General features: G+C 51.3%; 1 protein-coding gene and 1 pseudogene across 7 annotated transcripts in view; one reads left to right on the forward strand and one right to left on the reverse strand.

Annotated features, from left to right (window-relative positions):
• Positions 1-2720: 2720 nt before the first annotated feature.
• The window catches only part of RFFL (ring finger and FYVE like domain containing E3 ubiquitin protein ligase), a 62892-nt gene continuing 40542 nt past the window's right edge, over positions 2721-25070 (reverse strand). For 5 of the 7 annotated variants that reach the window (XM_032843301.1, XM_032843302.1, XM_032843304.1 and 2 more), the window contains exons 2-7: positions 18729-18916; positions 11095-11505; positions 8094-8177; positions 6892-7102; positions 5651-5674; positions 2721-3405 (exon numbers count right to left, since the gene is read on the reverse strand). In XM_032843301.1, coding sequence (XP_032699192.1) covers positions 3224-3405; positions 5651-5674; positions 6892-7102; positions 8094-8177; positions 11095-11505; positions 18729-18908 — 1092 coding nt within the window. In that variant the 5' untranslated portion in view covers positions 18909-18916 and the 3' untranslated portion in view covers positions 2721-3223. Of the gene's footprint in view, positions 3406-5650; positions 5675-6891; positions 7103-8093; positions 8178-11094; positions 11506-18728; positions 18917-19020; positions 19040-25070 lie in introns of those variants that run through there. The other 2 variants (XM_032843306.1, XM_032843307.1) reach the window with 2 other exon arrangements.
• On the forward strand, positions 13736-13995 carry LOC116858500 (annotated as a pseudogene).

Below are 25070 nucleotides of genomic sequence, written 5' to 3' on the forward strand. Positions count from 1 at the left end.
CTGGTCTTCCTCAGGAGTGTTCTCTGCTGCCGAGATTATACTGTCTATACAATTCTGTATTTCCGTGCCCTGCCCCCACCAGGCAACAGCATCTTAAACCTCCCCAGCACAGTGCTCAAGGCCTGCCCACCTTTGGACCTTTGTTTACATGCTGCTGGTTGACAGCGGACAGTAGGTCGTCCTGGGTGCCCAGTAGAGGACAGAATGCTGCAGCTTAACCTCAGCCCTTACTGCCTCCAGGCAAGATTGTTTCCTCTTCTCGCCTCAAGTCCCAAGGCAGATCTGCACATAATCTAGCTCTCCCCACACAGGCCTGTGCCACACAGCTGGGCTGGGTCAACCTCTGAGCCACACCAACTGTACAGCTGTATCCAGAAGCTTCCATCCCTGGGGTTACCTGAAGACTTAACTGAACACATTGGCTCTCCTCAGATTCCTTTCTACCCACATCTCTAAGGCCCATCTCTACAAGGTCAGTATCAATGTCTGATCTCACTTGTAATTTCTTCTTTAGTGCTAAAGCTGGTCCTTTCGCTACACAGCTACCATCCTCTTCTAGGCTGTTCCATGGCAGCTCCCACATACTAGTTGTGAGATCTTGAACAAGTCAAAACACTGCTGAACTTCATTTCCTCATCTGTTCAACAGGAGTATCCACATGGCCACCTGGCCCAGGCACCTCCACAAGTAATGCAGTCTGTCAAGAGCCTGGGCTCAGCCTGTGGGCCCTCAGCTCTGTCAGTCTTGACCTCTGGTGTCCTCCCACCAGATCAGACAGGTATCTCCAGTGAAATTTTATTATAAAATTATAAAGCAGAGCTCTGTAACAAAAAATACACATCTGGGTTTAACACCCACGTAAGTCTGAGAGAATCTTAATATAAGCCACTTGAAATACCACATTCACATCTGAAAGATTTCAACAAATTTTATACAATATATATTGTGCAGACTCCTGCACAGCTTCTGGGTACGAGCTTGGATCCAGCTCTTCCAGGGTACTGAGAACCAGTCAGCTCTCCCAAGTCTTAAAACAAGTCTCAAAACGATCACAGCCAAAGCTATGGAATAATTGGAAGAATTAAGATGTTTCATGATAATTAAGACCAAGGATCCATGAGGGGCAAGGGAGAGCACTTGGAGATAAAAATCAAGTTTTCCACCTAGATTGGATAGTAACTGAAATGGGATCTTGGAATTCCCAGCCTTTATTTGGTGTAATAATGATGAACAACAAATCAGGGTGGTTTGACATCTTTTTTCCTGAATGGAAACCTTCACCGAGATCAAAAGACTTAAAGGCAAGTTTTTTCTCCAAAATGAGCAAATGATAGCCGTTCTAATTCTTACTGAGGTTACTAACCAACCTTCAGGATATTATTTTTAACTTCTGTCTAGGAGGGAATGTGGGAGGTAGGAGAGGTAAGGCCTCAGCAGTGAAAGCAGGTTTTAAGTAGGGAGAGAGCCAGCTTCTGCCCTGAAGTTATTGCTAGATCGTAACTAAGTTGCATATATATGTGTATATATACACACACACACCTGTTACAGTGGAATCGAGAAGCAGCTGAATCCTCTGCTAAGCTGGCAGGCATTGTAAACGGTAGTGGGTACTGTCCAGCAGAAGAGTGAAAGGTCCTCATCGCAGACCTCGCTCTCGATTCCCCCGATTCCTACAAAGGCTGTCCCAGAATCAGATCATCCAGGACTTGGTGTAATGTCAAGGTAAGTGGCCTAGTGTGCAACCGACAACTGCTTTATGAAATAATTTCGTTCTTCCGAAGGGGAATAGTGGTTGGTGGGGGGAGGCCTAAGTATGTCTGTACCAATAAGCAGGTCCCCCTGGAGGTTTCCCACTGTTTTCCAAAGTCCTGACTGCTTCCAGTCTGTGAGAATTTGCACAGCAGGGGGAAAAGGTAGCAAGTGGTCTGCTAAGGCCCTCTGGAGCTTAGGGATTGTGTAGTTCACCCCCGGGGAACGGCAGCACACACAGCTCTTCTGATACCACATGTTCTTGGCCTTGCTGCTCCAGCAAACTTAAGCCCTTTGGCTCTTCCAGTGGTAGACCCACCCTAAGAGGGCTGGAGAATATGCTTCTTCTAGACCTCCCCTCAAATCAGTAGGCTAAGGAAGGAAATGGGAGCAGGGAGTCCCCGCTAACCTAGGGAATCAAGACTTGCAGCTGTCTGCCCCAGGGTTGAATCCAGTCCCATCCAGTATCCTCCAATACCCCTTAGGTGTTCAGTTCCGGTCTCCAGGAACTTCATGAGAAGTGTGGCGAGAGAAGAGCAAGGCTCTTCGCCTTAGTCTCTGTGCCTTGGTGAGACCATGTTTAAAACCTCCGTGGGAGAGGGACTTCATTCCCAGGGGAAAGTGGTCTGCAATTCCTTTGTGTTGGAGAAGTCAAAATTAAGCAGTTTCCACCCAAAACTTTCCCTTTTCTTGTAAACTAAAATCCAGGGTGGCGCACAGGCCCAAGAGCACCAGAGCTCGATGCCCGTGCCATCTCTCACACAGACTTAAGCTTCCCTGCAGATGCTTTGCGGCCTCCCAAGGTTCAGTCAGGAGACTCCTCGCTTCCAATCCCAGCACTTCAGGAAGCAACTCTAAATGACTCTGCAATTTTCCAATAGCATTCGTGTTTCATTTCTCACCAGAGAAAAGGTTTACTGGTCCAGATCTAGTCCTAAGGAGGATCACTATTGGTCTGGTAAGCTAACATCTTTTTGGTCTGAAGAAACAAATTTTAGGCAATGTAGCAAGAGACTAGCAAAGCTGGTTAAAGCACAGAAAGCCAGAGACCAGAAATAAACCCAAATGTGCTGGGGAGGAAGAGAACCATTTCTACCAGGACCTCTGACGGCTGGAACACAGGTGGCTCAGGGATGGCCGGGGTACAGGGGGAAGGGGGAAACTGTTAGGTTTACAGAGGAAGGGAGGAAAATCTGGTCCAAGTTCTGGAAAATCCTCTCTTCGTCAATTACCATCATTACCCCAAGATCACTGGAACAGGGACTTGCCCACACGATCTGTACCAGTTCCCACCGGCCTCGGGCTCCGCCAGCCAAGAGGTGCGCCGCCGAGGTGGGACAGGCATGCCCAGAGGTGACCGCATCTTTGCTTGCAGATTCTCTTGTTAGCCTGCCCCTCTGCAAGCTGGTCTTTCTGGAGCCCAGACCCTTCCAGCTCTGTCCCTGTAAGGCACTGAAGAAGCCGGCACCGGCCCTCAGGATCTGAAGACGTGCACGGCTCGGATCACATACTGCCGACAGATGGGACACTCATTCATGCGCTTGCCGCACTTGGTGCAGGTGACCATGTGACCGCACTCCAGCAAGACACAGTCAATGGGCGAGTCCATGCAGATCCTGCACAGGTTCTCCTCCATGCTGGGCGGCACTGCTCCACCTGGCGGGGGGAGGGGCGGCAGGGAGAGGAGACTGTAAGTGCAGGGGGCAGCAGGGGGACAGAGAGAAGGGGCATGCTGAGGGTGTGCTGAGGACACCCCAAATCCACACACTGCCCTCAGCTAGAACTCCAGGAACCAGCCCCACCTCTCCTGGCCAGGCTGCAGATGTGGATAATAAAGTACTTAGAGATCAAATACAACCCAGAAGAGGACAGCTAAATAAGGCAAAGTCCTCAAAGCTTCAAAGAGTTGCGGCTGTAATATGGTGAGTAAGTGGCACTTAGGGACTCATTATCCCCCGAGGCCGAACATGCTGAAAAGATAAAAACTGGTTCCAAAAAGTGTGATACGATCGGAACTGTAGTGAATGGTTCTTGAAGGATCGCAAGGCTTCTCAGTCAACATATCCCCAACTGAATACAGCCAAGGATCCTGGGGGCTCCCTCCGTGTGCTGTCCCCCAGCCTTCCCCAGGGCTTCCTCTGAGAAGGCTGCCTAGCGGAAGAGCCCAGCAGAGATTACAACTCCCTCTTCTGTGCTCCCCCCACACCAGCTTCTCAACATGGGATTAAAAGGGCTTAACTATTGAGCTCCCCCACGACTCTTCGAGCTCCTTAATTCAACCAATTTGCTTGATTTCTGCAACTATATACTTAGCATTTGTTAGATGCTCTGAGGTCAGATCTTCCTCTTTGAATCTCTAAAATGCCAATCATGTGGTACGTGTTCTCAAAATGTCTGATAAATGAACATCTCTCAAGGGAGTCGTAACAGCTCACATTTGTGGAAGTCTGTGCCAGGCAGGGTCCTAAGAGTTTTGCATATTTAACTCTTTTTGAATCCTTGTGAAAACTATGAAGTAGGTACCTTATAGATGAGGCCACTGAGGCCAAGGAGTTAAGTGGCTGGCCCACGGACACACAGCTACTAAGCAGAGCCAGGATTTGAATCCAGGCAGGCCTCCTAGGCAAGTGGCCTGAGGACAGGGACTATCAAATTAGTATTAACTGCCCAGTGCACAGAATTCTCAATAACTTCTAGCTGGCTTATGTGAGCAAGGAGGTACAGAGCGTCTGGCCCACTAAAGTATGATACTTTAGTGCAAACACAGAAGAACCTTCATGTCCAAAAACCTAGCCATCCCTAGCATGTTTTAAATGGTAGCCTGAAGCCCCAGGTGGGGCTCCATGCTCAGTGCAGACTCGGCTTGAGATCCTCTCCCTCTCCCTCTGCCCCTCCCTCTGCCCTGTGTGTGCATGCATGTGCGCCTTTGCTCGCTTGCTCTGGCTCTCTCGTCTAAAAATAGTAAAATCTTTCAATGGTAGCCTGAACCAGGGAGCCACAAGTAGGGAACTGGTTTCATACCAGTCACCTGTCCCACTCCACAGGGGAATTCTCTGTCCTCTGCTGCTTGGCATTTTCTCCTACTTCCTGGACTCTTCAGAAAGTCCGCACTTAGGGGAGGCTTCGGGATTTATCAGCTGGAAGACTCTGCCCCATTCTGAGCAAAAGGCCATTTTGCCAAATAACAAACTTGGAGTCTTCTGAAAGTTTTAAAATGGTTTGCAGGCCCCCAACACTACTCTGAGGACATTCTTTCTCGGGGGAAGAGCTCACAACCATATAGCCTTGAAGCTTTCAAAAAGAAATGAGGCCTGGACCCAGCTGGATGCCTGCAGTGAGTCCTGGGGTCCTTGAAGCTCCTGTGGTGGTCTCGAGCACACAGGTGGGGGTGTAGCAGCTGAGGTGGTAGATGCGCCTTGTGCCCAGAAAGCACACAAGTGATCCCTTTCCTATTCAGTCCCCAGAGCAGCTCTAGCCACCGCCCAGCCCTGTACAAACAAGGCTCAGAGACCCTCTCCTCAGATGACGATGGAGTGAAAACCATAGGGGAAGGAGTGCCATAGCAGCAGAGGTATGAAAAATGAACTGAAGGTCACACATACCACCACTCACTTTGTTAAATGTTTTACAAATGCTTGCTCCTGAGCTCTGGCAACCCAAAGACCTGCAAATCAATCTGCCCCGGGTCAGCTGCCACTCTTCACCCTTCCCAGCAAGGCAAGAATGAGAATTTTTAAAGATGCTGAGAAGCCCTGCTTCTCTGTGCATTTCCCCCAGTTCTCTCTGTGGATGCCAGTATGCTCAGAATTCTTAGACTTTTAAGAGGAAGCAGGGTTGGCAGAAGGGAAAGACACAAGAGCTCAGAGCCTAAGCATGGTCCCAAGCAGAAGCAACTACATACCGTTTTGGTCTTCAGCACCACACACTGAAAAGGAAAGAGAGAGAAGAGGTAAGGAAAGTCTCCAACCAGCCTAACTTTTGCAGTCGGACTGCTTCCCTGCTTGGGAACCAGGCTGGCCAAGAGCCCGGCCAGACGCCTGCCCTCCTCTCACGTGCTGAGTGCTCACGCACAGCCCGTGCTGATATGTCTGGTCTGCTCTTAGAAAAAGGAACTCCACCGGTTCACATGAACAACACTGCCAAGTGGGCAGTACTGTATGGGCACGGTACCCTTCTATGTCACTTGAAGCCCACATTAAAGGCAAGGAGAAAGGAACTGTCTGTTCCAGTCAGCCAAGAAGTCGGGATGAAGTTCCCAGGTGGGGCCATGTCCTATTCCCCCAGGACCTCATAACTCTGGAGATCCTGGGGACAACCCCAAAGGGAAAAGTGAGTCCGTGACTAGATGACTGGTCAGACATCGTCAACTCTGACGAACCAGTGGGATAGGAGAGCCTGAAATCGTACTTCAACCATTAAAGTTAAACACACTCCTCTTCTGTAGAATTTCTCTGCCTTTACTATCTACCCTAGAGACCTAGTTTTTCCCCCCAAACTTATTTAACCACAAACCCAGACATCTTACTGGGCATCGCCGGAAAATGACACCGTGTCGAATGCTTTGGGAAACGACCATAGGGAAAGCCCAGGCTCAGGCAGCATATCTGTATTTCCCTCGTACCATGGGTTCATTTCCTCATCTCCCAGCTGTTGAGAACAGCATTGCTGTGGTGCTAGCGGTTATGGCGGGGTGGCACGAGGTGGGAAAGGCTACAGATTCAGTCCAGGAACTCTTCAGTGCAAACCCGGGCTCTACAATAAAAGGGTAATGCTAGGGGCGCCGGGGTGGCTCAGTCAGTTAAGCGTCCACTCTTGGTTTCAGCTCAGGTCATGAGCCCCATGTTGGGCTCCACATTCAGGAAGGAGTCTGCTCAAGATCCTTTCCCTCTGCCCCTCCCCCTACTTGTGCTCGTATTCTCTCTCTCCCTCAAATCTTTAAAAAAAAAAAAACTGCTAATAATGCCTATTTCACAGGCAGCTCTGAGGACTGGATAAATGTTTACGGGGCTTAGCCTGGCCCCAGCACTCAACTTCAGAGGGCAGCTATTAGCCGGTGCCAGGGTGGAAGGTGACTGCTTGCTCGGCCAAAAGCACAGAAACCTAGTCAGGGCGATGCTGCCGTGCCGCCTGGCAGCGCCTCACCCAGGTGCTGGAGCCCCTTCTGGTCCTTGTACAGCCGCGTCACCCTCTCCATCAGCTCCCACTTCTCGCAGCAGCCCTTGTAGTTGACGAAGTTGCGCGCCAGGATCTCTTTCAGCTGCCGCACGGTCAGACCTTCGATGTCCTCCAGGTCGGTCAGGTCAGACAGGGAGGCCCTCCGGCCCGGGACGAAGCTGTCCTCTGAGTCGACAGACTGCAATGGCAACGGTGGGATTGGTGGGCTCAGCTTCCCCCTCCCCAGCTCTCTCTCCGAGGACCCCAGAGCATTCCCCAGGCCGTGCCCAAGGGGACTGACCTCAAGAAGAGCAGGAGCAGAGGCAGGAAGAAACCCGGCGCGGCGCTCTGCAGAGCCTAAGAGACCACAGTCTCTTCCTGACCCGTGGGCCTGGGCTCGGGCACAGCCAGCCCCCAACCAACCGATCGGTGTGACGAGTAGAAGAGGCACCAGTGTGAGTCCCATGGCCCTGATTTTGACTCCTCCTCGGACTGATGCTAAACACTACGGAGCGAGTTGCTCACCTCCCTCAGCCTATCTGCGCGTCCATACAGGAGACCTGGCAGTCCTGCTGCACTAGGTCCTGTAAGGACTGAATGTAGCAGCGCAAGAAGCCAGCGAGCACGGTGCTGGCCTCTCCTCTCCTCCCTGGACAGACTTCTGCTTCCCTGTGGGAGATGCAGACTTCCCTGTGGGAGATGCAGACTTCCCTGGTGAGCACTCCTTTGTACGCACCCTCGACCATGGCTTCGCCGCCCCGCTGGCGGTAGCATCTGACTGCCCTACCACGGCTGAGGCCCAACTCCCACGCAGCCTTCCTCCTGATTCTCTGACCTCTTTCCCCGACGATGGTTACTGTGTGCTAGCAGCAGGACAAGATTTGCACAGCAGCACCAGCAGCTTGCCCTGTGGCAGCTTACAGCAAGCCAAGACCCTAGAAACTAAGGGGCCATGAAGCTCCCTGGTCTCCACTGTGAGCTCACCACTCTGCCCTAATGACTGACAGCTTCAGAGGCTAACGTGGAAAGCTAACACTAAGTCCCACCCCTGAAAGCAGAACTGAATGTAGGACTATCACCACACACAGATTCTTCACCACCTCTGAGTCTGCTGCAAGGGGCCTATTCACAGCCTAATACCAGCAGAGAAAGAGCAAACGCAAAGGCGCAGACCGGAGCACAGGCCCCACCTGGGTCTCCTCCTCAGCAGGTGCTCTGGCTGTGCTCTCCAGGTAGACAGGTTCCTCTTGGTCCTGAGACACATGGCCATTGGCCTGTGGGAAGAGAAAGGTGCCATCACATGCACAGAGATGCCCCAGAGATTCACACAGTGTGGGCCTCTGCCCAGCTCATTCCACATCCAAACATGTTCCCATTTCCCCAGGAATCTGGTGTCTCGAACAACAGCATTACAGAAGCCTGCTCCTTAATACTGACTTTCTTGGGCAGAGACACAACACAAACAGATTTCAACTCTAAAACAAGAAGGTCACTAACTGTGCTCCCCACCAGAATGGCATGAGCAGCCAGTCACGGTCGATGTGGTCTCCGCTCGAACAGTCGGGAGCGAGAGGAAGAGCACATATGCATGCCACTGCGGGACTGCTCTCGAACTGCCATCCGGCTTCTCCTGGACATTGAGCCCAGACCGCCCTCCCTGTAACTCCCACTCACCGTCCTGGGCTCTGCCCCTATCAGTAATGTCCACTATTTTCTTAGAGTGTCCATACCGTGTCTTCCTGACTCCAAGCTACATCTCCCTGGCTTCCCTGAGACAGTTCTCAGACCCTCACCACTCTGCTCCCTCTCCTGCATCCAGTCACTGCTCTCACATTCTAGAAATGGCTCCAATCAGCAGTGCACACTGTTACTAAGAACGATCTTGAAACCTGATAAAAAAAATTATTTTAATGCACATAAGAATCTATTAGCCTAAAACTATAAAGACATAGACGTCTTACACTTAAGGAGTTTAGAATTTTACCTTCGCAAAAAGTTTTGCCAAATAGTAGTTCAAACTGTGAGCCTCCTCATCCCATCACCATTTAAGCCACAAACCCCTTCACTAGACCCTTTTCATCTCTTCTTTACCCTCCAGGTAAAGGGTCTGGTGTGAGCCTGCAGCAAAGACATGTCTGAGCTCACAGGCCTTTTCTCTAGACTCTCGGAACACCAATAAGGGAATAGTCCAGGAAACCAGTTATCTGTGGCCCCAACCACTCAGCCCATATTAGGTTGCCTAACACAGAGCCGGTCAAGAAGAGGCAAATAATTACAAAGGAAATGGAAGCAGAAATCCCCACCATCATCCACAATGCCAAGTGGTGAGAAGAGCACACAGAGCGTACATGTATGGGGGTGCGTCCAAAAGTGTCTTCGTCAACACCTCTAGTTTCCCCTTAGCTTTATCGAGACGAGGCACCCACCAGTCCCCCAGGTGTCGCCCTGGAGTACAAAGTCTCTGCGAGTCTAACCTGTTCCTAAGTAGATGGCTTCTTTAAGTACTTTTCTTCCCAGGAAGGGGAAACCGGATCTCCCACTACAAAGCATGCTCTTGTCTCTTCAGTTCGCCCACTGGCTAAATTAAAATCCCTCAAATTTTATCTGCCCAAAATTTTGCTTATTCCACCCACCTCCTTCCCTAGCAACCACTGCCAGGACACCAGGGGTCAGGGAAAGAAATCTGGGGGAGCAGGCGCCCCGGGCAGATGTGCATCCTAGGTGCGGGTAGCCTGCGCAAGCCACTTGACCTCCCCACGCACGCCTGTTCTCCTGGCTTGACAAATGCAGATCTCAGCAGCATGGACGCGAGCAGACACCAAGGCCCTCTGAAAGTACCATGGAAGGACCCGATGAGATCTGGCGCATGCATGGGTCCTGTGGGTGCAGTCTGGAATTTCTGGTGAGCATCAGGAAGTTTCAAACCCACTGCTTTCATTGAAAAATCCACCGGAAGGTTCTTTAGGGAAAAACAATTTCCTCAAGTTACTCCTTGGGCTCCCCAAAAGCAGAGAGGAGCGCTCCACCGCGCTGAGGCGGGGACGCTGCACAGGAGGCAGACAGAGCCAAGCATCAGGAAGAGTTCACCTGGGGCTGGGAGAGAGCACAGCACAGGTGCCCAGGGAGCTGACAAGTCCCCACAGGTGAAGGATGCATCGCCCTGGCCTTTTATGCCTCCACGCCCACCAGAGCTGAATCAGGGGCCCAGTCCTGACAAGGGAGGGGTCATAAGCCAGAGGCAGCAGCCAGCCATGGCGTGCAGGGGAGCAGACAACACTAGGTAGGGCAGTGCCAGCTGGAAGGAGCTCACGGCTTTTCAGACGTGCTGCCCCACAGGCCCGCCCTCCTGAGGGCCTGGCAGGAGCCAAAGTGCCCTGGGGCTACTGACCCTGTTTCAGTGCTGAAGGCTCAGAGCTGGCCCAAGGCCACCAAACAGCAACAGACTGGATGTGGAAACCCGATCCTCGAGGTCCGAATGCCCCGGCCACAGCCCAAGCCGTATACACTGGAGGGTCACTGAGGCACTGAAGTCTGTCTACAGGACGCCACCAGTCCTCACACACTGCATACGTCTCTCGGTCTCTCTCAAACCCGGGAGCCGGTTTGCGCGTCTAGCGCCCCTCTCACAGGGCCCTTCTGATGGCGCCCACCGTTCCACACACCCCATGCCGGGCTCGCAGTTCAGAGAATGGGCTGCTCTTCGCTGACCATTCCGGAGGCCCCTGGGACGATGACCAGGCAACTACCGTTCAACGTCATGCCGACCATGACCTGACCCAAGCGGCGACTGGCCACAGGAGCCGTGCCCCCCGCTCTCCCTGCCCTCCCTCTGTGCCCTGTGTCCGTTACAGAGGACCACAGCAAAGGTGAGCAGGAGGCCAGCCCGAACAGAACAAGTCTGGAGAGTTGACATGAGTTTTCTCAAAATACTACTGGAATGGTGAGTTTAAAAAAAGGACTAGCTGGGATAGGTTCGTATCAAAAACATACAGAAACCACAAAAATACCTGGTACTGTGCATGATCATCTCGGGAAAAAAAAACCCAAACAGGCCCAGAAGACATTCCTGCATCAGGAGGCAGAAGGGCCTCACACAATCGAGACGCTGCCCCCACCCCCCAAATGCAGGCAGGGGAGCCAGCTGAGCCAGCACAGCGGCGGGGACGGGCAGGCCCTGCAACCCGGGCGTACCTGCTGGCTTTCCTGAGCCTGGGCGGGGGGCACAGAGGTGGCTTGTGCGGGCGAAGAGGGCAGTCTCGCCGAGGTAGGAGGTACTGTGCTGGCCTGAGGCTGCGTCCGGAAGGCCTGGTGCTCGGGGAAGTCCGGGGACAGGGTGGGGGCGCGAGTCCTGCCCTCCTGAGAGATTACAGGCTGCTGGCCAAGCACCAGGAGCACCAGCTCCTCTTTCTCCCGGCACATGTCGGTAGAGACGTCATGGAGGCTGAGATAGTCCCTCAGGTCTTTCACCTTCATCTTCATGAGCTCCTCCCGCTGAAAGGCGGTGGCTCGGACTCGCTGGCAGAGGAGGCAGAGGCGGGGCCCGTTCCCCACTTGGCTCAAACAGGTCATGCAGAAATTTTTCTTGCAGTCGAGGCAGGTCTGCTGCTTAGACCAAGAGGCAGAGGAAACCATGTCAGACTGAGAACAAGTCAGAGCAGGAGGGCGGCTCAGGGGTGCTGTGCCTGGCAAGGCTCCCCCGATCACTCCTGCTGATACGAAGCTACCTCCTGTATGTCAGGGTGCAGACTGCCTCGACTTCCGGTTCAGCACCACTACATTCAGTGTTCCACTGAGACTTATTCTTTCCTTGCCGAGTAACAGAAGCTATTAATTATGACTACCAGCTTTAGAATCTAAAAAGCCCATATTTTCACTTAGTCTCCCTCCTTTTTTTTTAACGTAATTTTTTTTTTTTTTAGATTTTTTTATTTATTTGACAGAGAGAGATCACAAGTAGGTAGAGAGGCAGGCAGAGAAAGAGGGGGGAGCAGGCTCCCCGCTGAGCAGAGAGCCCGATACAGGGTTCGATCCCAGGACCCTGAGATCATGACCTGAGCCAAAGGCAGACACTTTAACCCACTGAGCCACCCAGGAGCCCCTCCCTCCTTTTTTTTACGGTGTCACCTTAGGTGTGTAATTTAGCCTCTCTGGCCCTCGGTTTCCTTATCTGTAAGATGGGGGTGATGACAGTACCTGCCTCAGGAATGCCATACAGTTAAGAGGCCATGCATTTAGCGTATGTGATTTCTTCAGTAAAGTATTAACTCTTTTCATTATTATTGCTAGGGAATGAGAGCTAATTTGGAGAGCCAGTATTCAAATCCTGAACTATGATTCTTTCTACTTTATTGCTGAGAAAAGAAAGCAAATGCCTAAGTACAGTGGTGGTTATTATTAATATTGTTGATTAAATTTATTGAGAGGCTACTCTTTGCTAGAGCTTGTCACTTAACTTTCAAAGCAACCCCACAAAGTATTACTCTATCACTGTATCATGTATTAATGTACACCATCACTAATAATTAGTAATGTGCCTCCCTGTTGCACAGACACAGCAAACGCAGCCTAGAGAGATGAAGCATCGCACTCAAGGGCGGGCAGGAAACAGCAGAGCTGGGGTTCACACTCAAAGCCTGTCCCTGTGGAATGCCCGCAGTCAGGCCCTTTCCACCAGGCCATGCTGCCTGACTCAGCCCCGTCCAAGCGACGGACAGCAGGACCCAGCCCAAGGTCCCCACCCGGAGTCCCATCCACAGAGGCAGCGCCCAGGCTCCCCACCCCAGGAAGGCCCACTCGGAGTGCTGGGAATCCAGTGGCACATGAGAGCATATCCAAGACAAATACTCAGACAGCTAAGGCGGGGGGACTGGGAGAAAAGAGGGGAGCCTCTGGACACGACAAGGGAGCTCTCGTTTGTGCAAGCAGCGTCCTAGCCGCACAACAAGAGCACGCAGGAGGCAGGCTGTACCACAAGAACAGACACCACATCACACGAAAGCAAGCTCAACTCACAGGAAGCAAATCCTCAGCCTCTCGCGCCCCAGGCTGAGCCAGCACAGTGACATGGGACTGAGCTCTGCTCTGGTCAAGAGCAGGCCGCACTCGCACAGCAGAGGTGATTCCTGGGCACACTGGGATGGTCCCAGGAGCACACCGACTAGTCCTTTAAAGAAATGAACTTTTCAGCCTCCAGTGACTTGAGCGTTAACCTATTTCTCCCCCTCTCTTCTAACTATAGAAAGCGGAATGCAAACTAATAAGAATGCCAGGGAGACTGAGGTTCTCAGTGTCGCGATCAGACTCGAGTGTGGGGCCGGAGAGGTCCGCACAGCTGAGGCAGCGCTGCCTGGCTCTGCGCAAGCTTCCTGCACGTCAGAGGGAAACGGCAGAAGGTTCACCACCCAGGTCTGACTACAAATACTTAACAGGATTTCGAGAGGACATGTATCAAGCTCCCTCACTCTCTGCAGTTACAACCATACCATAAAATGTTCAGGGGCCGACTTAAAAGGACGCATGGGGCACGAGCATCGTAGTGGTTCTGGGACCTGGGGCCACTCAGGTGGAAAATGGACGTTTTGAGGTCTTGGGGGTTCATTTCTATCTGAAGCTTTTCTACTGGGAAAGGAAATGCGTTCAGGATGACAGAGTGCACCAAAGAGCCTTCAGTGTCAGATGCTGCAGGGCCTGTCCTGGAAAAGGACTTAAGTCCGTGCAGTCTGACAATACCTAGCCTGACACAACGAGAAAGCCCTGAGTTGGTGAGGGATGCCACAAATTCCGTTTGGAGGTATCTTTGAGCTCGCCAAGTAGACACCATGAGCAAAAAGCTCACCTTCCCGAGTTGAAAATATTTATGGGCAAGAAATTATCATTGAAATTAAATGGTGGCAGACATGTCCAAGGAATATTGTGGGGCTTCGATCCGTTTATGAATCTTGTGATAGACGAATGTGTGGAGATGGCAACAATACTGGGATGGTGGTAGTATGAGGAAATAGTATGATCACGTTAGAAGCCGTGGAATGAGCGTAAACAACGGCTGTGTTCATCAGAAGAATCAACTGCTTCCACATGTCCCCTCTCCATAGTACCTGTCTCCCTACAATATAAAATTCAGGTCGTGTGCATTCTCATATTGAATTTTTTTTGTTAAATAAACTTTTATAATAGTCAAAAAAAAAAAAAAAAAGTGCGTTGCTCAATCAGCCAGATCTGAACAACTCTCTGGTCTTCCCTCAAAGGCGGACAGCTCAGTGGAGGCAGGACCAGAACGGAGAGGTGACAACCAGCTTCTCGGCATCTCCAGCTCACCCCAGCTCACGGGGGACTCTGGAGTCAGCCGGCATCTGCACCACGCGCTCAAGGACTAGGACTGTGCTCCAGGTTGAAATCCCAGTCTGTGGAGGCAGGACAGGATAAAGGAGAAGCCAGATGTCAACACATGTGGGCAGAATGAGCGAAGGAAAGGCATCTGTCTAAACTGGAGCAAACTGTGCACACGACTGAGGAAGCTGGTGGCCTGAAAGATGAAGTGGCAGAGCCGACAGGCCTACAGACAGGCCTACAGAGAGGCCTGCAAATGCACCAAGAGGACAGACAACCTTCCAGCAGCAAACACCGGCTCCTCCTTCAGGGATGTCCCCCCGGGCAGGCTCTCCTTTGCTCCCCTGCCCTTCCCTCATTCCTACCCCCACCCCACACAAATTCCCCAGGGCAGGCCGGCTGGGGGCTCCTCACCAGCCTCCCTCTAGGCCCGCCTTCCTGCAGCCCAGGGAGGAGAGGGCCAGTGTGAGGAGTGGCAGTTAGGAATCATTGCTGGCCAGCCCCTTCTGAGCTAAGGGAACTCCTGCAAAACAGAGCACCTCCCGGGGCCTCCAATTTCTCCCTGGTCACGTCGGATGGCCAACCCACCTCTCAGGACCCCTGAAAGTATTATGGGACACGATGTGCCTAAACCCTTAGCATAAGGTGAGCACTCACCAAAAAAGGTAACATGGTCACCTTTGATTCCTTTTCCCCCTTTGTCTCCTGAGCTTTTGCCAGTGCTGCTCCTTCTCCCTGCCCCCTCTTTCTTTCCCCTGGGGAGGGGGGTTTCAAGACCACTCCCATGTTTCTCAGCACCACCTCCTCCTCTCCCACCACCAACTGGTCCAACTAAAGAGGCTGGACACCCCGCCCTCCTCCAAAACTGTCAGGGCGGCTGCTGAACTGCAGGGGAGGTGGGGGGGGAGTCTCACCAATACAGATGGGGTATTTGGCTTAGGGCAAAAATCCCAGTCGGTCATTCCCCTCTAAGACTAAAAATGCTAGGAAGGCAGCAGGTACCTCCTCCTTCTGTTCTCTCCAGACAGTCCTTAATGTTATCTGTGCTTTGTACTCAACGAGCACTCAGAAAATACTGACCACAATAGAGAAAGGACAGTGGGATCCATGTAATCATTTCCATTCAACCACTTCCAGAAAACACATGTTAAAAGCCTGCAGTTGTTATTTGCCAAACCCCAAAGATAAGAATTGCTGATTGACTTCAGCATGAAATTACAAAGGAAAAATTCTCATAGGGAAAAACATCCTTCATATTCACAAAATTCATTGTGAAATAAAATTAATTCATATTTCCATGTCAAGAAACTATCATGCCAATAACCATCTTTTACCATTCAAATTAGAACTTTTCTCTTTTTCCCACACCGCAAAAGCTCTTTTCGCTATAGAGGCTTTCTCCTTCTCTTTAGTTCCTTTGCTCAAAATCTTTCTCCAGCTTCCTCATTGTCTGGTGACTACAGGCTCCTTACCACAGCAGTCCTGGCCTCCGCCACCTGATCCCACCTTGTTCCGTCCCAACTCCCCGGGGTATCCTGCACTTGGCCAAACAGGCCATTCACAGTTCCCGAGTACACCTTGCACTTGCCCCACATCTGGTGTTTTCACTTCAGCCCCTGCTTTACAGATCAATAAAGGTTCCTTCTTCCAGCTAGAGTTATCTAAGGCCAGCTATGTCTGATTCCCCGGCATTTAATTTATATAGCTGCTATTAGATCTTTGTAAATGTGGGCCTCCTTACCCAACCAGGGAGCTCCCGGAGGGAAAGGCCGATCCAGCTCCGTCTCCACAAAGCTGTGTAACTGTCTAGCTGCGAGCACATTGCTGGTGCTATGGAATCAGGCCCGCACTGAAATCTTCAGCATGGAATTATCAACCACAATGTCATGAAAACAGAAACTCTCCAGCTTACTTCCTCTTTTGCAAATTGTTCTCAACTCAACTGCCCATTCCTTCCTTCCTTCCTTCACTTATTTTTATTTCTTCTAAGTGGGGGGAGGGGGAGAGGGAGAGAGAAGCTCAAGCAGGCTCTGTACCCAGCATGGAGCCCACCTCGGGTCCATCTCAATACCCTGAGATCATGACCGGAGCCAAAATGGAGAGTCAGACACTTAAACTGAGCCACCCAGGTGCCCCATCGTTTATCTATAAAACTGTATTGTCTACTATGTGTCAGTCACTGCTCTTCTAGACACTGGGGAGAAAACTGTGAACAGAATCAACAAAACCCCTGTTCTCTGTACCATCTAAAAAGATAGGCAGTCTGCAAACATTTATGTCAGGTGGTAATAGGCACTCTACAGAACAACAGAGCATCTCCCCACGTTTACCCACCCCCCACTCTCTTCTCTGGGGGCAGTTTCCTTGCTCATTCATTCTCTCTCCTGGCTGAGAAATGTCAAGAACTCCCTTGGTTCTCTCAACATACTTTTCTTTCTTTCTTTCTTTCTCTTTCTTTCCTTCCTTCCTTCCTTGTGATAGAGAGGCACAAGCAGGGGGAGCAGCAGGCAGAGAAAGGGGGAAGCAGGCTCCCCACTGAGCGGAGAGCCGAATGTGGGGCTCGATCCCAGGACCCTGAATTCATGACCTGAGCCGAAGGCAGACACTGAACCGACGGAGCCACCCAGGCGCCCCAACATGCTCAACATGCCGGCTTCACTGTCCTCTTCGCTCCTTCTCTGTTCCCCACTCCACAGAGTATAAATGGTATTTTTAAAAAAAGGTTCAAACCTACAGCAAATTCACGCTGCCTCATTTAAACAAAGGCCTTTCCTATTCCTTTCATGCCAGTTAGTTTGCCACTTCTTCCAGCAGTTGTTCCTAGCATTTCTCAGTGTAAAACAATGAAAACAGCAAGATCTTTGACTACCCGACAGAATCCAGATGCACCTGAGGAGTCCTTGAAATGACTATCTTAAATAAGAGAACAATTTCTTCATCTATAAAACAGGAAAAAATAATAGTATATATTTCACTAAGGGTTCAAAGGGAGGAGACATCTAAAATGCCAAGCTCTGTGCCGGGCATGTGATAAGTAGCCCCCGGGCCTCTCCCATCTCCTCTCAGATCTCAAAGCCATCCCCCCATCTTCATCCCTGAGAAGACTGAGGCCATGAGGTACCGAACTCCCACTAGTCCCTGCTTTGGCCTCCATCTATGAACTCAACCTTCCAGTGTAATGGGAGTGGCACGGCAGCCGGCCGAACCACAGCCCCCTGCCGCCCGCAGTGGCCTCTCTGGTTGTGTCCTCATGGTGACCAGGGCAGCCAAGCACATAGCGACAAAGCCCAGCTACGTGCCCACCCTCACTGCACTACAGCGAGGCGCGGGCAAAATGCCCATCCTCCTCCACCTTGTGGGTACAAAAGGGGGATTGGTGAGCGCTGCAGGAATTCAGACGTGCTGAATGTCTTCTGCGAGACAACTGGAGAGTTCAGAGAGCTGAGTTTGAGTCCTAGCCGTGTCATTTAACAGCCATGGGATCCTGGGCGACTACCTACATAGCCAGAAAAGGAGTTGTTTTTTGATCTCGTGTGCCATTTATCAGGAACTTGACAAAGACAGTTTCCTTCTTAACTGCTACACTCGAAACCTCAGTGTCTCATATGTACAGTGGGCGTTCAGGGATCCTAAAACGTCTATCATAGAGTTATTGTGAGGCTTAAGTGAAACCAAAAGATCTAAATTGCACACAACAGTCCCTGGCATATAGCACATGGCTTAAAAAGTAGTCTTTCTTCTCACATTTCCCATCATCGCCATCTTAACCTCCCATCTAGGACTGCAGACCTCTCTGTTCTGCAGAAGAATACAGAATGCGGGAACTCCCAGATCGGGATTCACCCTCAGCCCCAGTCGTGCTTGACCTTGGAGAACGTGCTGCCTCTGGGCACTGGTGCAGGGACGGCCCACACCCACACCCCATTACCCAGCCAGTGACATCCCCCACGGCTCACCAATCTGGAAACACAGCTATCGAGCATTTCCCACGAAATCGCTACAGTAAAGGAGCCCCAGTCTCTGTCCCGCTGGGGTCCTGCTGTACCTGAGGTGTCCCCAGCACTGCGTGGGATGCACAGAACAAGTTAATCTGCAGTGAGGCGTTCATGACGACAGCCAATGAAGGGAGTGACCCCACAGCCGGCTGCGCTGGTAGCCCAGGTCATGCTTTTCTCATGAGCCTGTGAGATGGGCGTGACTGCTGCATCCCCTTTTTAGAGATGGGGAGAAAGAACCTCCAGCAAGGTTAGGTCATAACAGCTAGTAAGCAGCGGAGCTAATGTCTGAATTCAGGCCTGTCTGGCTCTAGATCGATGCTAAGATGTTTTGCTTTTGACTAGCGTTCCTTTAACACTTTCGTGATAGTATCAGGTGTGGGTTACCTACCGGCACCACATGGGCCAAGGCAAGGTGGCAAGCATTACAGAGGGGTCAGTAGGCTTGCCCGAGGGCCTAGGTTGAAGCAAGCTTGCCAAGAAGGCCAAGAAGTCAACACTCACCTTCCTGGCCATGTTTGCGAAGTGGGCCCCACAGGCCTTGCAGCTTGGTTCCGAGCCCGTTGGGGAAGGGAAGGAGCTGTACCCAGGGTTGGAGTAGGCCTGCGTCCTGGCTCCCTGCGCCGGTGGGGCCTCCTCAGGCTGTCCATCCAAGCAGAACCAGTTGCAGCAGGTTGCCCACATGATAAAATCTGGTGTGAGGGAGGAAGGGGAGAAAAGTCAGGGTTAAGATACACCTTCGCTCCACTCCCCCACTTCCAGAGGGCACACGGGAGCTGGGATACTCAATCCACACCTGCTGCCCAAGTCGGGAGTCGAGGTGAGGACATGTTTTCAGGGGCCACAGATTTCTTGCCACCTCCAGCTTCACCACAATTGCCACCATTCCCGGGAGGAGAGCACAGACACCTGCTCCTCCAGGACAACGGGCTGCCAAGTTGGCGCACTACCTCTAAAAGGCAGCTGATCCCTGTTTTGGTTTAATCGGAGATCTAACTTCAAATAAAAACTTGCCTTAGCAATTAAAAGTGGCCTGAAACCCACTTTACTCAGGCCCAAGGACCTACTCCTAGAGTTCGGCGAAGATGGAACTTCATCAACTGAGTGCACGCGCGCACCGTGTGTGAGGCCGTATTCACACTGACCGCGAAGGGGGTATTACGATTTCCTTCACATAGATGAGGCCACCCAGGCTCAGAGAAGTCAGGGCCACACAGCTAATATACAGAGAACTGAGATTCTGAAGACCCAGGTCTTCTGACCCTAAACCGAACGTTCTTTTCTTAGACCATGCTGCTCCCCTTGATTTCCTCTCCTCCGGGCAGCAGCACGAACTACTCTTACCTGTACTTCCAGCCCTACCTACACCTCTCTGACAGCATCTCTAACGATTCATTGTACAGATGCTCTTACCCTCTGTCTCTTGCTCTGTCTGCGGCTGCTACACCGCACATTCTGTGAGGGCAGGGGTGACTCCTTATCCTCTCCTGCCGAGCAGCATCACGCACACAGAAGACACTCCGGCAATATCTGTGGCCTCGCGCAACAGGGGCCTCTGTGGCTTTATTAAGAAGTTATAGAATCTGATTCCCGTTTTACATATCAAATATGGGTACTGGGGACAAAGGGGCAGGTGATTTTTTAAGATCACAGAAGAAAATCCAATCCCTCAAATGTCAGAATAATCTACAGTTGCAAAGGGTCCACGGCGACGCCAAGCACTGCTGTGATACGAGTGTGCTTTTCTCAGTAGACCAAGGCAGTCAATACGTACATTCTGAGCCTGACCTCTCTGCTTACAGAGATAATAAATGACACATTTATGAGTGTTACTGCTCAATCATCAGTTCACACAAAAGCACGGTACCTTCTGCTCTGCCTCCTGACTCATGGAAAGCGCCTTTGTTAAATCGCAGTTCAGAGACGTGCTAAGCTAGAAAGCACTGACAACAAGAAGCCGGCCGGTTCAACCTTAGCCATCTCCCAGAGGAAGCCTGAAACCCAGCAGGGGGAACTAACCGCCTGGCTCCCACAGCTGTAACCTTAGTCTCGACGTCTCTCGGGCCTTTTTAGCTTGCAGCACTTCTCCACACTCCTGGTCTAGAATTCGTTCACTTTTGTGAGCATGTGCGACCCACACCTGTCTCCCCCGCTTGCCTGTGGCCCCTGTGTGAACGCGGACCACGACAGTCAGTGCCCAGCAGACAGGTGGCTCCACAAAGACTACTGAATCACACAATATGTGAATTTTAAATAACTGTGTTCAGTCCATTTCCTACACATCAACATTTATCTCTGACTCACTCTTAGTTGTCTAAAGCCTCCAACTTCCCAGAAGACAATTGCAATGAATAGTTCACATGGAATACCAAAGGAAAGAGCAGTTAACCAGATGAGTTCTGTTAGCAAGATAAGGGTGACAGCAGTGCAGCCCCCCTCAGAAGGAGGGATTTTACAGTTCTTGAATTCACCTGCTGACAAAAGCATCTGAGACCGTGTATAGTAAAACAAGGGATTACAGGATCTAGACTCAGAAGACCCAGGCCCAAGCCCTACTTGACTATACCCACCTTTACAACAAGTTCTACCTTTCTGGGCTTCCTTTTCTCAGGGGACATTCTCCAGCCTATGAGGCACTAAACAAGGATCAGTCGAAGCTCTGAGCATTGTAACCATGTTTCATCTTCAGTTTCTCTGGCAAGGCGCAGATAAAAAGGAAACCTAGAGGTTTCCCCACAATTACCATTTGACTCGTTCCAAAAAAGGACAGGGAGATCTGTGACAGAATCAGAAGAATGGGTCAAGTACCTGAAGGAGCTAGGGGCAAGGCAAGAAGCAGAGTGGCCTTGGAACAAGGTGGCAGTGACTTGCTGGCCTCTGTCAGGATCTTCACTCGCCCAGGCATGCAGCCTTTAGTGAAGCCAGTGCCTTGCTATTTCCAGTGCTAGGTGAGTAAGGCCGAGACCCTGCCCTTGAGGAGTTCATGGTTGAGGAGAGGAACAAGAAATGTAAAACCCAGACCAGAAATTTAAGGTGCCTTAACAGAGGTTCATGCGGCGTACCGGGGGCTGGAAGACAGAGACACAAGCGGCTCTTCCGGAGAGGAGGGGTGACCAGAGAAGACTTCTCAAATGCCGTGCCACACGTAGCCTGCTGTTGGAGCAGCTGGGGATTCATCAGGAAGCCCAGAGTAAAAGGGATTTTCAAGAAAAAGCAAATAGCAGGCAACATGGCATTAAGGAAACTACAGAATGTTGGAGTGGGGTGGATGAGGGTAGGGCAGGTAGATAAGCAGCCATGAAAAACCACGGGGGAAGGAAACTGGACTTTATCCTATGGGCAGTGGGACACAATGAGGGGTTCAAGTAATCAAGTTTTGTGATCTTATTTGCATTTTATAGTGGACACTCTGACAGTAAGCAGGCGGGGAGCAGGCAGCTGGTGTAGCAGAGGCAAGACAGGAGGAGAAAGGGACAGACAGATCTCTGACAGAACTCGTGGGATGTGTCAGTGGTTTGAAGTGGTGGAGGAAGGGGGAGAGAAAAGTCTTGGACGAATCCCAGGGTCTCTGAATTATGCAACAGGACACAGAGTGGAATTGTTAGCCGGGGACTTGCTGGTGGATAGACACCACACCAAAGGGACAGTCCTGGTTGAGGAGAAAGTCTGGGAATCCTCAGACCACCGGCAGCACTAAAAGCCAGAACGGGCAGAAGATGGATGGCGGTCTCAGAGGATGGCCTGAGAGAACCCCTGGGGGAACCCAACCTAAAGGGCTACCAGGGGAAACCAGCACAACGGCGGCAGGAAGACTGCTCAGAGGTGGGCAACCTGGAAGAGGGTTTTGAGTTTCAAGAAGAAATGATCGATGCTGTCAAATGACCAGAGAGTAGAATACAGGAATACAAAATCCCTAATGGACCTAGTTTTAGGAAAATGTGAGCATGTTCTTCACCTGAGCAGGTAAGGAAGACAGAAGCTGACTGACAGCCGTAGGTCGGAAAGTGATGGAGAAGTAAGGAAGACACTAAGATAAACTATTCTCTGAAGAAACTTCTAGGAAGACACAAGGGCGGAGCTGAAGAGGATTCAGGTCACTAAGACAGAGAGATGCAGATGCAGGCATGGAGTGCAGAGGAGACCCCCAAAGATGAAGAGCTTGCAGAGGAAGGGACGCTGGCAACAAATGGTAGGAGTAAGGGCCAGGAGCAGAAAGAAAGGTGACCTGCTGGGACACCTGGGTGGCTCAGTCAGTTAAGCGTCTGCCCTCTGCTCACGTCACCATCCCGGGGTCCTGGGATGGTGCCCCACCTTGGGCTCCTTGCTCAGTGGGGAGTCTGCTTCCCCCTCTGCCGCTCCCCCTGCCTGTGCTCTCTCTCTCTGACAAATAAATGAATAAAATCTAGGAAGGAAGGAAAGAAGGAAGGGAGGGAGGGAAGGAGGAAGTAAAGGTGACCTGCCCACTGGGTTTGAGGGCAGAAGAAAGGTCACCTCTTTCACCAGAGATTGGCCCAGAGGGAAGACAGAGGTCACCCAAGATAAGCTTACAGCATCCACAAAGGTGAGCGAATGAAGTAAAAAGGCAAGGGGTGGGGGGGTGGGATGCAGTGAACCACAAGAAGGAAACAAACTTTCCCTCTGCACAAGGAATCTGCATGTGGCATTTTCTGAGAGCTGAGGCCTTTGCCACAGGAGCGCTAGGCCTGCTTGGTAAGGCATGATCAATAGGAAAAAACCGGCAGCCAGCCCGCTGTATGTGGTTTAGATTCCCATGCTCTCCCAAGCGCGCAGGGGGCACTGGCAGCGGGCTGGGCACTGGGATGCCCACCAGGTCCTGGCTCCCAAGGGCCTCCAGGCCAATGAAGTGCTGCTGCCCAGCTCAACTCCGCCATCTGGACAGGAGAGTGAAGAAAGCTCTTCCTCAAGCTGAGGACCAAGACAACCTATTTCCCCTCAGCACTATTTTCTCTCAACTTTGCTTCTAATCATCTTCTTCTTTTTTTCTTTTTAAGATTTTATTTATTTGTCAGAGAGAGAGAGAGAGAGAGAGACTGAGAAAGCAGGAGCAGCACAGGCAGAGGGAGAAGCAGGCTCCCCGCCAAGCAAGCAGCCTGACATGGGGCTCAATCCCAGGATCCTGGAATCGTGACCTGAGCCGAAGGCAGACGCTTAACAGCTAAACCACACAGGCGCCCCAACTTTGCTTCTAATCTTTTCCGTGACGAGCCTGGAAAGCAGAGCTGTCGGCCTAAGCAAGTCTTTGGCTACTAGGCTCAGAAGGACTTGGTTCTGGGAGAAGACTTGAAATGTGCCTCTGGGTTACTGCCTAGGCCCCTCATGCAGGTGGAGGACAGAGCCTTATCCTGGGCGCGTGTATATGCGGGGAAGGGGCTGGCACGGAAAGGGGTTCAGTGGGAAGTCTCCGGTGCTAAAATGCCTACAGACTTGCACAGCCCAGCCGGACAGGGGCACCAACGTCAGGAGACCACGCTTTTACTCTTTTTGACTTATATTTAAATACCATTTCCTAAAGTGGTCAGTTAAAAGTCCTCTCTTGCCAAACTGGAAAATGATACGTCTAAATAACAACTACATTCGAGGTTATTTCGGGGAGTTGCAAGGAAAGAGTGGTCACCTTAACATTGCCATACAAGCCAAACACTTCTTCCTTGGCGGTATTTTCTTATCCTTCGACCCTGGGCAGATAGCCCCTCGGTATCTGATGATGTTGCCGAAGGGCTGGAAATGGAACCCCACAGAACACACTGTGGGGTGTGTAGTGAGCTCTGCCTACGGCGACACCACGAGATGCTCCGCTCTCTGATCTGCAAGCCTCCTGATCTTGAAAGAAAATGACCAAATCTTCTCAGAGAGCTTAAAAATCCCTCCCCCAGTCCCCTCCCCCTCCTCTTCAGAAAAGAAGTGGATGGGTGATTTCAGCCTCAAACAGTCTCCGTGGGCGGCTGTCCTACGGAACTTGTTTGAAATCTGCCAGGCCCTCCTCTTCCACTCGGCCTGACCGGGAGAAAGAGGGGAGGTGCAGGGCTGAGGGGAACGAGAAAACCTCCTTCTCCCTGGAGAGGAACCCCGTGGGCCGGGGCCAGGACGGCTAGTCAGCACCTGGGAGTCTATCAGCTTGACAAGGATACTGGCATTTCTTGGGACACTAAGCTCTGCTGAACAGGAAAATTACAGTTTTAATAACAGGGTAAGATGAATGACCTAGCCCAGGTAGGCTGAGTACAGCCATAGTTAGAGGCAAGAAGGGAGATAATGTGATTTCTCCCCATTAAAGTTCTAGAATCCTAAGTAATTTTAAGACAGTTACTTCTCCACTTGTTCATTTGCCCCAGGCAAATCATTTTAAGGGGATCAGTGGTTGTCATGGGCTTTCCCAAGGAGGAGAGAAGGGTCAGAGTGGACCCATGGAGTAGAAGGCTCAGAATGTGAGGACCCCAGGGAAATAAGGGCTAGTGTGTGATGCAGCTCCAAGCCACCTTGCTAACCACCCAAATCTAAGATAGTAAAGTCCTGTCCCCAATGTTCTCCTCCAATCTGTTCAGACTTTAATTAACTGCTGTGTGCCAAGGTACTTCTGCAGCAATGGGCTTTCCACAGACCCAAGATCTCGGAATTAACGGACTTAGGATGAACCTACTGTGTAAGACTTCACAAAAAATCCTTTTTAAAAAACCTAATCACCATGCCCACACTCCTCGAAGAAGTATGTTTCCGACACGGCAAACCAGAAACCGGCTCCTTGGCAAGCCCGCCTGCGGTCACTACCATATTCCGGGAATTGTTCGAAGCAGCCGGCCTGTAAGTGCACCCAGAGAAGTGGTCCAG

Source organism: Lontra canadensis, unplaced genomic scaffold (genome assembly GCF_010015895.1).
Source record: "Lontra canadensis isolate GAN:19392208 unplaced genomic scaffold, GSC_riverotter_1.0 scaffold137, whole genome shotgun sequence".
Classification (NCBI taxonomy): Eukaryota; Metazoa; Chordata; class Mammalia; order Carnivora; family Mustelidae; genus Lontra; species Lontra canadensis.